The sequence below is a fragment of the Schistocerca serialis genome, chromosome 9, assembly GCF_023864345.2.
Source record: "Schistocerca serialis cubense isolate TAMUIC-IGC-003099 chromosome 9, iqSchSeri2.2, whole genome shotgun sequence".
NCBI classification, from domain to species: domain Eukaryota; kingdom Metazoa; phylum Arthropoda; class Insecta; order Orthoptera; family Acrididae; genus Schistocerca; species Schistocerca serialis.
The window spans coordinates 245,623,126-245,637,082 of record NC_064646.1 but is presented as its reverse complement, the minus strand read 5'-3'; the positions used below and the strand labels follow the sequence as shown (position 1 = coordinate 245,637,082).

Genomic DNA, 13,957 nt, shown 5'->3' with positions numbered 1-13,957 from the left:
CCAAGTTTCCTCGAGCGCTGTTACTTGGCAGTGACACTTAATGCGAAAGTTACATTCGCTCTTAAGTTATGCAGTGCACTTTCCATTTGAATAAAGCATTACATCAGAAAGGTTGAAAAAAAAAACTTTTGTTACATATCCACAGCCTTCACTATTCCAGCTATCGGGAGTCGCTGCTTATTTCCACAATGGACAGCCATAGTCGTGACACCTGCTGCCTTTTCACACTAGCGGACAAGAAGCAGGTTCCTAAAAGGATAAGCTAAGTGCTTAACACCGTGTCGAGTGTTGTCCCATAGCCTCAAATGGGTCAAATGGCTCTAAGCACTATGGGACTTAACATCTGAGGTCATCAGTCCCCTAGAACTTAGAACTACTTAAACCTAAGGACATCACACACATCCATGCTCGAGGCTGGATTCGAACCTGCGACCGTAGCAGTCACGCGGCTCCACACTGAAGCGCCTAGAACCGCTCAGCCACAGTGGCTGGCCCCATAGACTCTCTTCGCTTCCTAACGAGGTGAAAATGCCAATAGTTTTTGTTTTCGTTTCTGTAACTGTGTGAAGAGACAACTGTTGAAAACAAATTTGCAACTTTCGTTGAAAATTAAACTGTGATTAATCTATGAAAGCAATAGTTAAATAAATAAAAAGTCGACATCAACAGACAGTAAACTAGTCACATAATTGTTATTATTTCGAACTATCTTCTTTTTATTCATCTACATTTGTACTCCGCAAACAACTTTACCGTCGATACAGAAGCCATCAAAATAGAAGAATAATAAATAAAACCGCACTGAAGGCAGACCCGCTGGCTATTGCCAGTCGGCAGTCTGCAAACTCTACGCCCAACATCAAAAGAGTAAAAGGAACTACACTGTTATGTGTGGAAAGAGTACGTTGAGAGCGTCTGGAAACGGAGAAAATGTTGCTAAATCAGTGGAAGAAAAATGGGTGTCGATTTGGAAGGTGTAACGGATCCCATATCAGAGTTTGGCATAGCATTGGAAGACCTGCGAGCAGATAAGTCTGATATAGATACCATCACTTGGAGAGCTTGGCAACCAAACGATAAATCTGTTAGACTGGAAACATAACACTAGATTTTCATAACTGTATCATTCACTTAATCCCGAAGATGGGCATGAATTGACAGTTCATGCACACAAGCTTCTGACGAGAACACAAACTGAAAAGAATGATGAGCATGTTCTTTGTGGCGATCACTTTGGAGTTTGGATAGGTAAAGGACCAAAGACGTAGTTTTACGTTGGACTTGATAATGGAAGCAAGACTTCAGGAAAATCGAGGATTTGTCGATCTAGAAAAAGTGTTCTACACTGTTAATCTGTGCTAGATGTTTGAAATAGTATGAAAAATAGGTATACGCTATAGCGAAAGACGGATAATAAGCAATATCTACAACAACGAAATGGGAATGATCAGAATTGACGCCCGAGAGAGAAGGGCAAGGATTATAAATGGCATATGGCAGGACTGTAGACTTTGTCTTGTATTGTTCAGTTTGTATATTACAGAAGCAATAAAGTAAGAAAATGGAAGGTTAAGAAGAGGGCTTAAAGTTGAGGGTGAAAATAGGTCAGTTATATTGTTCGCTGACAACACCGCCATATTCTACGAAAGTGAAGAAAAATTACAGGGCACTCTGAGTGAAATGTAATGTCCACTATTTTTATAGAGTGAACCAAAAATTAGAGAAGTATTCACAATCAGCAGAAATGAGACAAACAACATTTTAATTCGACAATGTATAATGAAATAAAGAAATTCTGCTACTTTGGAAGCAAGCTAGTGCATGAATGGTAAAGCAAGGCTATAAGACGCAGGTTAGTTCTGGTAAAGACAGCATTCCTCGACAAAGGAAATCTACTAGTGTCAAATTTGTGCCATAATTTGCGGAATAAATTTCTAAGAACGACTTTTGGTGTGATGTGACTCTTATATGTTGAAAATTAAAGGAATTGAGAAGATTCTAGACAGGATCGGGGAGAGAAATAGTTTGTGGATAATATAAAAAAAAACTGGAGGACGGGATGATAGGACATCTAGGTATAGCTGCCATGTAGAGTAAAAATTGCAGGTAAAGACGGATGTTCCCATATATGGTGACTAGTCATAAATTAACCTCTGACTGGGTATTAAACAAAAACAAATGCTTGTAGTTTCATGATGCTTGCGTGCCTGGAAAAGGATATTTTAAGGTCACGCTGCTTCAGTGATCACGTGATCACGTCGCTGTGTTCGTCAGTGTGTAAGCAGCAAGCGACTGAAATAGACAGTGTTACTGCGTCTTTCTGCAATTACGAGGTACGCTTTGTCGTTCTCTTCCTGCAAGCAGAAGCATTAAATGCTGTCGGTATTCATCGTCAATTGTGTTGTGTGTGGGGGGACTGGGTTATGAGTGATCATCCTGTGAGGAAGTGAGGCTGAAATTCAGTGCTGTGATGAAATTGGTCGAGGAAGACACTCAGATATGAGAAACTTGTACAACATATTGACGAAATTACGTTATACGCTGCTTCACTGATTCCGAACTTTCTGAAGATATGCTTTAGATTGCTGAGATAACCCTTTTTAACATTATCACAGAGAAGTCAGGTTACCTTAAGTCCTGTGCACGGTGGGTATTAAAGTGTTTAAATAACTTATACGAAAATGAAAGGTTGATTTCAGCTTTGACATTCCCTCAGCACTACTAGGAAGAGAGAGGGGAACTACTGAACAGAATCTTGAATGGGGTGCGGTCTAAACAGTGAATGCACATTCATGTTTCCTATAGACCCAAAATATTCAAGTAAGCGTCGTCAAACTGCAAACTAATGGTTACAATTTCCTGGAATTAAAAAAGAACTTTGACAACAGTTTCATGAGAGTAATGCACGAAAAATACTGTGACATCACATGTGTATTCTGAGATCCTTGGCTGCGCTGCACTTCACAACCAACGATGAGCTCAAGTATGCTGTCGACGATTGGCTGAAGCATCAGGTGGCACCGTTCTTTGGTGAAGAAGCTGGTGTGATGGTACGACAAATGTTTGAATTTGTAAGGCGACTGTGTGGAGAAGTAATGTCACCTTGTAAATATATACTGTATATAATTTTTATCTATTTTTATAATAGGTAGTCGTATGTTAATGTAGCAATAGCTCTCGTATACAATAAATAATTCGAGCTTTTGGGTTTATGTAGTGCTCTGAGATTAAAAGAGATTGGAAGCAGAGAGGAAATTGTGGTGGGCCAGGAAATTGTGGCGGGCCACCAATCACAACACTGATCTTCAAAAAAGTCCAGATTGTTCACAGTACAAAGTGATACTCTCAGAAAATGTTACTAGCTTTTTGATCTTTCATTTCCTCTATGCTGAAAAAATCAACCCGACCTCTGATGAAAAATACTGTTGGTGAAATGATCAAGTAGGGGACTTTCAATCTGCAATGGCACTTATTCAGAACCATCAGCATTTAGGGTTTGTCAGAAACCTCTGTATTACTCAGTATTCAGTTCCAAGTAGTGCAACAGGTTTCGCCAACAACTTACACATCTTGGTTCGAAGTACACGATTGTGAGAAAAATAACGCAATAAATGTGCTAAAAACATTTATTTACACAAAAGCATTAACAAACATAACAGAAGAATCCGATCACTAAACGGCCTGGTCCAGGTACAGTGTCGATCAGTAGTGACCCCCATGGCCGCCGCCGCCGCCGCCCCCGTGACCTCCGTGACCACCACCGCCGCCGCCGCCTCCGTGTCCGCCGCCTCCGTGACCTCCGTGACCACCACCGCCGCCGCCGCCTCCGTGTCCGCCGCCTCCGTAACCTCCGTGGCCGCCGCCGCCGCCGCCGCCGCCTCCGTGATGGGATCCGCAGCCGTGGCAGCCGCTGTGGTAGCCGGAGTGGTCGTTGTGTCCTCCGCCGGCGGCGCCGCCGCTCACGTGAGCCTGGAAGCCGTGCTTGTTGTCCGCCTTGTACTTGACGACGCGCAAGTCGCCGCCCGGCTCCTTGATGTGGTACTCTCCTGCAGGAGTCACACAGAATGTACAGATTAGTGTGTGAACAATGTGGCTGACGATATACAGGATTATTCGTAAGAACCTCTGAGGCTTTAGAATGTGCGAAAACTACAGCACCTATAGATAAATGACACTATTCAGTGGACAGATCATCTCTTCAGTTTTCGATTATTGACGAGCAACACAGTGTAATCGTATTGGGTGGTAGGCGTGTCAGACCACGCAGAAAGTCATCAGCTCCATATTGTCGGATTGCCTACTACGGAGTTCGTTTAAGGGGGCTCAATGAACTACACACGCATATCGACATTTCCCACGTCACAAACAGTGCCCATACTGAGCAACTGTATTGTGAGGTAAGAGTTTGGAAAGGTGATCCATCCACTAATAGGTGTCTATTTTCTGTATGTCTTCTAGTTTTGACACAGTCACCTTCTGAAAACCCTTGAGGTACTTAAGACTGACCCAGTGAATACTTTACCCTGCAAACGCGGGCCCTGACATGAAGTGGATGGATACAATTCGTCTCACAAGTCTTCAGCACTGTTCTCAACAGTTTGCCTGTACACACATATTCTTCAAGAAGGGACGTATCCCATTTGAATATACGGAGCCTTTACATCGTCCCAATATAAAAACATTATATTCAGCTTCACTTTCTAATCGTTCACTGTCCAATATAATCACTCACGTAATAATTCTATAATGAAACTGAGTATCTCGAAACCGATTATGCGAACAAATAAAGGAAAAAGTTCCTACCATGGCCTATGAAAGCGTTATAAATTTTCTTTGTAAATTATTTAAGCTGTGGACCCTAACAATCATTGCTAACATGAACATAACATTACAGCGGTGTCTGTAGCTTACCGATCACACTGTGTCCCTTTCTGTCCTCCTTATGTCCGTGGTGGTCTCCAGTGTGCTTGTCAGACACGTCATAACCATAGGTGTACAGTGGGTATGCCTGCAAGGCAAACAACAGATCATGGTAAGCACAAGATATGGCAAGAAGCAATAACAACTTAGGCAGCAGAAGAATGTATAAAGTTATCTAAATGGCCAATCAACTGAGAAAAGTTTTCAGCTCATACAAAATGTTGCTTTATTACAATGTAACTCGTTCCAATCATGCTAGAAGAAAGAGAAAATAAACTGCAGGTAGTCTGACAAAAGCTTACAAACAACACAATATAGTAAAGGTCACAAGCAGGCAAATCACCCCAAAATCTACTAGCTATTGAACAGAACTATGCTAAATTGTCTCAAATATTGGAGATTTATTCTAGAAGATTGTTATATACTCGCTTCCTTAACAGAAAATGATTCAAGTGATGGAAACTAACACTTCATTGCTAGGTTTAAGTGACACATGTTAGTCCTATATTCTCAGTATCATTTCTGGATACCTTACATGTATTCAAAATTACTAAAAATCTGTCATAGATATTCCCATATCACTTTAGTGCTTTATACTGAAATCTGCTACTCCTGTTTTACATACAAATCCTTATGAAACTGGGCCCACAATCTTTCATAGTCAAAAAATTATTTCACTCATCACTGTCTACCAGTCACGTCATTGTATTGGTATCTATTTACAGTTGCAGTGTCTATGAGAAGACAATGGCAAACTAAACCAGATTTGTTGAATATAGCAGATTTGGATGGTATTACATCTTTTTTATATGTACTTACAACAAAGTCGGTGTAGTGTCCACCACCGCCGCCTCCATGGCCGCCACCTCCATGCCCGCCGCCACCTCCGCCGTGACCGCCACCGTAGCCTCCGTGTCCGCCGCCACCGTAGCCTCCGTGACCGCCTCCGTGTCCGCCGCCACCGTAGCCTCCGTGACCACCTCCGTGTCCGCCGCCACCACCACCGTGTCCTCCATGTCCGCCACCGCCGCCGCCGCCCCCGTGACCTCCGTGTCCACCACCGCCTCCGCCGCCCCCGTGGCCACCGCCGCCGTGGACAGCCTCATGGGCTCCAGCTACCGGTCCGTGGAAGTAGGCGTGGGAGTGGGCGTAGCCGCCAGGTCCTCCGAGATGTTTTCCGTGACCACCTCCGCCGCCTCCGCCTCCGCCGTGGCCGCCACCTCCGCCGCCTCCGCCGTGGCCGCCGCCTCCGCCGCCTCCATGGCCCCAAGGACGTGCCATACCATTCTGGCTCAGCACTGCCAATAGCAGGCCTGCTGCCACCAGTACCTGCACACCAAACAACAAGCTATAGTTCACCTCTACTTCCTTGTGGTTGTCAACTGAAAATCATTGCTGGCTGATTAAGTGGTCAAAAGTGTGGAGCTTTATCTATCCCACTAAGTGCTCTATCCACTGAAGAAATAACAAACCCACTTCACAGTTTAGCTCATTGCCTTAATCTGCCAGTACCTATCTGCATATCTTCCAAAGCCTGCAGGAGATCTCTGTACCACAATGGGCAACTACGTCTGCGAGAAATACGGTGGATGATGTCTTGATGATAGAATATGGTTTATAACATTCTTCAGAGGACATTATTTTGTTATGGATTGTCTAGTGTCGTCCAGCACATAATTACATTTCAGGAAGTTTCGTAACAGCATATACTACTCTGCAGACTGAGGCAGAATTTCTTTTTGTGCAGTGTCGTCACTTTCGCTTTTATAATAACATCATTAAACCGAATTCACTGTTAATAAAACTTATATGTTTACTGTTGCATTCCTACTAATATCTAGAAAAGCCAGTTTAACCATCAGAAAATTAAGAAAGGCAAGATTTCCCTGCAGAATAATGCAACTAAACGCTAAAGCAATAAATATTTCTTTAAAGTTCTGAACTACCATCCAGCCGTGTAATTAAGTTAGCCATCTTTCCCTGTTAAGAAATTTGAATACCTTCTGAATGTCTCGAAATTGTGTCGTTACTGATCACCCGCCGGCTGGTCTGTAGTTTCTAATCTGTCTGAAACGACTGCCTGACCACTGCTAAAGAGATGTTAACGTTTACTCAGCTTTCAATAAAGAGTGGGTAAAGATATAAGGAAACAGATAAGTAGGTGGCTCTGCGAAAAGATTTCTGTTTGATTACAACAGTGGTACCTGCACTGGTATTTATATGTATTTATTTACTTTCACTTGTGAGTAGTTCAGCGGAGTTTCGATTGTTGTAACGTCAGCTACATACTTCTATCAACCCAAAAAGTTTGAGAATCGTACAGGTCTCTCAACAAGATGTGTCGATTAACCTTTATAGGATACCGTTCTCATAATACGCACAAATAATTGTAGAAAATCTACATGTACAAATATGTGTTCATCCCTGCAAATACCTGTTAATCGTGATAGAAGTCTTTACATAAACTGTCAAATATGAATGCAGTTCCTTGATGAGGTCTACCTAAAAATTTTGTTCTTGGACAATGTCGTGAATGAAGTTTGGCTGTAAGGTGTACGTTGACATTACACTATTGAGAAGCTGAAATCTAAGAAACTGCGTGACACACATAGATACCTTTGGCTTGTGTTGGTATCAAGTCTGACTGTTGGAGATTAGATGGGTGTGTATGTGCATGTTGTGTGTAATGTCGTGTTTATGTTAACGATGTTGGTGAAGGCCTGCTCTCGAATTGCACAAAAGAGGACGCCGAGCATAACACCCCTATCTGAAGGATGACAAACTTCCATGTCAGTTGGTAATAAGCTGTCTCTGGTCTCATAAACAGCAAAGATTTGGGTGACATGCGCATAGGATGCAGAGTAATCGTCTCTCTGAGCTGTAGATTAAAAGTAATTGCTCCTATCCAGCAATGGATAGTCTGGAGGTTCTGGCAAGAGATCATTGAACTGAGGCGGACCTCCCGTGAAGGGAAGTGGTCCGGTTTCAGACAGCGAGCAGTCGCGGTGCAGACCGAGGATTTCCTCGCGGAGAAGACTGTAGAGAGCGGATCGAATGTCTCAAGGGACAGCAATTAGAGACAGCGATAACCTGACTACCGGGCGCAAGTCCCTTCGTTCTGCACTGCACAGGTCGGCGAAAGCTGTCCATTGTCATTCGATTCCTGTTGCACTGTGTCTCAGATGAAGAACACTATATTTTGTTATGGCGTGGGTTCATTATTCTCACATTATGGAAGCGCTAGAGTGTTTTATAGGTATATACGGTACCCTTAGAATATTCTATAGGCTTGCAGTTGGCCAACACAGAAGGGTAGAGCAACATATGCGACTATTAGTCGAACGACAGATCGTTCCACGAGAATTTCTATTGGTTTCTCCTCCAAATATGATAATGATCTGTTATAAATTGCTCACTGGTTTTGTGGCAACAACTTACGAAGAAACTGCAATAATCGTCCCAAACCTTCACCAGATATAATTCATAGTAACACTTCCTCCCATCGTGAAAAATCTTCTATCCTTCTAAACTAGTAGTTCTCACTTAATGTGTATATATTTACACAATTCTAAGTCAAGGTAGTGATATCTATATGAGACGAAATCCATGCATCAATACTTTAACTTCGTTCTTGATACAGGCGTTAACCAAGCGGAAGACAGTACAAGCTACTGGAGACAATTGTATCTCTGTGTCTCTACCTCTTTTTTTGTTGCGGTGACTATGACATTCCTTCCTTACAGCCAACGACGTGAAATGAGGCTAGGGCAGCTTGGATATTGCAAGCAGATGTAACTAGCTGTAAGTATAGGAAATAAGTTTGAATGATCTGCCAGAAAACGGTGACTGTTTTCTTATATTATCCCCAGTTAGAGTTAGTTGTGTTTAATGCTTGTTCTTCCTTATTTCAGAACTTTTACATAATTTAAACAGAACAAAAACAGACAGATGCTTCAAAAATAAAGGAGTAATGGCGTGTCTTCATTATTACTCATATAAATCTATGCAGTGGTGGATGGCTGTTGCACTAAACATGTCATAATAAATCGAAGAAATGTAAGAAAAGCAAAATGTATTGAAATTTTTAGGGACGAAATGCTGCAGATGATTTAGAAAGAAACCTGCGGTAGTTTTAATACGCAACCTCTACGTTTGGCTGAAGTGGCCTAGGCTCAAATGGTTCAAATGGCTCTGAGCACTATGGGACTTAACTGCTGTGGTCATGAGGACCCCTAGGCTTAGAACTACTTAAACCTAACTAACCTACGGACATCACACACATCCATGCCCGAGGCAGGATTCGAACTTGCGGCCGTAGCAGCAGCGCGGTCCCGGACTGAAGCCCCAAGAACCCCTCGGTCACAGCGGCCGGCGAAGCTCAGACAACTGAACTCGCTGGAACCAATACGCTGGATAGATTTAGAGAGAATCGACAATGGAGGTAGACTACGCAACAACATTACCTGTTTCGCCTAAGGATCGTGTAAACACGAAGGATTAGAATCTTTATGGGATCATTTTTCTGCGACTCATGCGCGAATGGGGTAGGACGGAGAACGACTAATACTGGTGAGAAGTAAATTCCTCATGTACTGTAAAGTGGACTGCGGGAATGTAGACGTATATAGCCAAAATCAGGATACCCAAATGGGTATTCGAACTCGGTTCTTCCCAATATGAGTATATAGTCTTAACCACTAGCTCCCCGTTGCTTGGTACAAAAGGAAAAGACTAGAGAAAAGATTTTTGTTAACTAATGACACACACTGCAACCACCTTTTTAGTGCAAAATTGTAAGCGTTTACGTCCTCATCTTTTACTGTAAATCGCTCTGTAGCTCTGAATGTTGGAGGAGTAAAGAAGTGAATGCCGGCAAACATGAGAAAGATACAGTTGACGACGCATTCAGCTAAGAACAAAAACAAATTTGTTAAGTAAATTCAGTATTCAGAACAGTAGAAATAAAGTCTGAGAGAAGTTTACCTGAAAAGAGTTCTATAGAAAAATAAGGATTGCAAAATAGTTGACAGACGTGCGACCGTATCTCTGTACGTCAATGCACCTGATGATGGCAAAGTAGTCGGTTGCCGAAACATTGCACCCGTCAGTCATCGAGACCCGAATGTACAGCCCTGAATTACGTTGTGATCTAAAAGTCGCTGCCACAGACTGCAGAAAACTGCATAGCAATGGTTGGCTGTTAATTGAATTGTAAAATGTGCAATCCGTCCTTTTCGCATTCTTGTATCCCAGAAACACAGAGGGATAGAGACGGAGTTATTCGAAATGACTGACGTTTATATAAGGAGAGATTTATTTCAATGGAGGAGAACTAGGGAAGAATTGCGAGCTGAGGGAAAAATATGTTACATCAGAATAAATGCGCTGAAAACAGGAGGTATGAAGTATTTTGTAGTTGCAAGACTTGGTACTTGGTGCGCAGCTTACCCTCGTCGTGCGGCCCATGTCGCTCGCTACTCCTGCGGTGCTCGGCTTGCTGCTGGCAGCGGACACTTGGAGACTGGTGACGACTCGGTGTCCAGCCGAGCGTTTTATACAGGCAGCCACCGTCTGGTCCTCTTCGGGAGACGGGGCGACGAATGCGGAATCCCCGCGGGCGTGACGTCACCGGGTTCGTCGCCTTTCGCCGGTCCGGAAACACGGACAGAGAGCTTCGCAACTTCCCGAGATCGGGCGGGCGTTTTTCTGTCTGTCCAGACGGGCGCTGGCCTCTTGTCTGTCGATTTACACGCTCGCCGTCACCGTCTGCTGGCGGCCAGCACGTCGCCACACGGGACGGCGATAGCTGCGCCGAGCCCAGCTGCGCTTGGGAAACGACGGTTGGCGCCTTGCGACACGGCTCAGCCCTCTCCACGGGTGCCACACTTCGCTCTCCCATCACCCCGCAACGTCAGAAGCATCAAGAAGGACCTTGAACGGGTTGGCTCTGAGCACTATGCGACTTAACTTCTGAGGTCATCAGTCGCCTAGAACTAATTAAACCTAACTAACGTAAGGACATCACACACATCCATGCCCGAGGCAGGATTCGAACCTGCGACCGTAGCGGTCGTTCGGCTCCAGACTGTAGCGCCTAGAACCGCACGGCCACTCCGGCCGGCCCTTGAACAGAATGACCCCCTACATGCTAACCGGAGTAGATTCTGCGAACAACGACCGTATGAAACCCAACTTGTATTTTTTCTCACGTGACATGCTGAAAGTCTTGACAAGGCAGCCAGGCGGATGCACTATTTCTCGTTTTCGAAAAGTATTTCGCTCAGTACCACACCTATACGTATTATCAAAAGTACGATCATGCGGGATATCGAGTGAAATTTGTGACTGGTTTGAGGATATTTTAATAGGGAGGACGCAGCAACTCTATTTGAATGGAGAGTCATCAGCAGATGAAAAGGGTGAACCTGTGACGACGCTACAATCTCTGACGTACGACGGAGAACGGTAAGTACATCAATCTGAGGGAACGGACCCTGGTCCGGAAATGACAGGGTCGATAGATATAAGCGAAAATCGTTCTGATACTTCTGACAGTGGACCATTTCCACTGCAACCCCTTTGGTTTCCATATTAGACAGGAGATATACCGAACTAAAACAAGGAAAAAATATTTAATATATAATGCCTCTAAAATTCATACCTTACGAGCTGTAAGGTGTTTAAAATTACACTTATAAAGGAAGAAGACGGAATTAAACTCTAGAACATGCATTTTGACCTGTTTCTCATATTCCAGGTTACATTTTGATCAGGACAATAAATAATAAAAATGAAAATGAAACAGGAATGGGTGTAAAGTAACTGAAACAAATAAATTACGACAGTATTTCCATGAAATTAATAACAAATAGTATTATTTGTAGTGGGAAGGCGGTGAAGTGCAGCGACCGACGCTAGATGGGGCAGGCCACTCGTAGATGCATGTTAGTTTACCTCGGCTGCCGTTCTTGTTGTGCTATCCAAGGTAGCGATCGTTCCTGAAGGGAGCGGGGGCGCACCGTCCCGTGTGCGTGGCGCCCAAAAACCTGTGTAGACGATGGCGGCGCTGTACATCGTGCAAGCCTTGGAGGGTACACAATAACACTTCCCACTAGGAACACAAATGTCAGCAAATAAGTTCATCAGAGATTACCAAGTAAACTTTTGGTTCGAGACGTTTTGCTCGTTAAGAACACAATCAGGATTCTGTCTCTTACTGCCATAGCAGCAATTGTGGTGATATCCACTTCTGTAATTTCTGTTCATGGCAAATCGTCGGTATGTTTACCATACTCTACTATGATGATCTTCTCGAGAAACTGTGAAACTTTTTCGATATCATCATTCGCTGCAGAGGTCAATAGGTTCAAGGTCATAGTATAAATGTTCAAAATATGTGTACGTAATATCCGGTCTGACGCTAAAATGTAGTTTTAACTTAAATGTAGTAACTTACAGCAAGGGTTCTGAGGTCAACAAACTATGTTTTTAGTCAGCATTTAACCATCAATAAGACTTTATGACGAGCGGTCTCTGTATAGTCGGCACTTCACTCCTCTATAAATATGCCCAAACTGGTGCTACAGTGATAAAAAATGGGCTACAAAGGGTCTTCATATCCCTGAAAAGAACTCAAAATGACTGCGAAAAATGTTTTGAAACTGGAAAGACCGCAAATTCAGTAAAATATTTCAAATCACATTTAAGCTCTTTTAAGATATAAATCATAAGCCGGATGTTTTCAGTGAATTGCGATAGATTAGCGAAGTATCCAAAAATGATCTAAAGGATACGATTTTGTTCAGCCTTGTATTAAGTGTACTTATTTGTTGTGTATATGTGTCAAGTTTTTGAGTTGTCGAAGTATGGGCGAATCCGTGGCAGCGGAAAAGAAAGACAAAACGAGACCATTAAGTACGAGAGCAGACAGTAGTAGTGGGATATTCTGTAAATCAATTGGAGAAAAAGCAAGTAGTGGGACATGCACTGAAGAGGCAAAGAAATTGGTACACCTGCCTAAAATCGTGCTGGGCCCCCGCGAGTACACAAAAATGCCGCAAAACGACGTGCCATGGACTCAACAAATGTCTGATAAGTCGTACTGGAGCGAATTGACACCATGAACCCTGCAGGGCCGTCCATAAATTCGTAAAAGTACGAGGGGGTGGAGATCTCTTCTGAACAGCACGTTGCAAGGTACCCCACACGTGCTCAATAATGTTCTTGTGTGGGGAGTTTGGTGGCCAGCGGAATACACCCAGAAGAGTGTTTCTGGAGCCACTCTGTAGCAATTCTGGACGTGTAGGGTGTAGCATTGTCGTGCTGGAATTGCCCAAGTCCGTCGGAATGCACGAAGAACATGAATGGACGCAGGTGATTAGACAGGATGTTTACGTACGTATGACCTATCATAGTCGTATCTAAACGTATCAGGGATCCCATGTCACTCCAACTCCACACGCTCCATACCATTACAGAGCCTCCACCAGAATGAACAGTCCCATTCTGAAGTGCAGGGCCCATGGATTCATGAGGTTGTCTCCATACCCGTACACGTCCATCCGCACGATATAATTTGAAACGAGACTCGTCCGACCACGCAACATGTTTCCAGTCATTAACAGTCTAACGTCGGTGTTTACGGGCCCAGGCGAGGCGCAAAGCTTTGTGTCGTGCAATCATCGAGGGTACACGAGTAAGCCTTCGGCTCCTAAAGTCCGTATCGATGATGTTACACTGAATGGTTGCACGGTGAGACCTGTTGATGGCCCAGCATTGAAATCTGCAGTAACCTGAGGAAGGGCTGCACTTGTCACGTTGAGCGATTCTCTTCAGCCGTCGTTGGTCCCGTTCTGACAGGATGTTTTTCCGGCCCCAGCGATGTCGAAGATTTGATGTCTTACCGGATTCCTGATATTCACAGTACATTTGTGAAAAGGTCGTACGGGAAACTCCCCATCTCAGCGCTACCACGGAGATGCTGTGTCCCAAAGTTCGTGCGCTGACTATAACACAGCGTTCAAACTCACATAAATCT

The 13,957-nt window shown here is 43.8% G+C and overlaps 1 protein-coding gene across 1 annotated transcript; it reads right to left on the bottom strand.

Moving 5' to 3' along the window:
• Positions 1–3,753: 3,753 nt before the first annotated feature.
• LOC126418741 (uncharacterized) lies at positions 3,754–10,659 on the bottom strand (the record flags this gene model as incomplete). The annotated part of the gene is made up of 4 exons (XM_050085659.1): positions 10,369–10,659; positions 5,740–6,249; positions 4,912–5,008; positions 3,754–4,046 (listed from the first exon to the last, which is right to left on the bottom strand). Coding segments are annotated over exons 1-4 (918 nt in total), but the record flags the coding sequence as incomplete, so codon positions are not given.
• Positions 10,660–13,957: the final 3,298 nt, after the last annotated feature.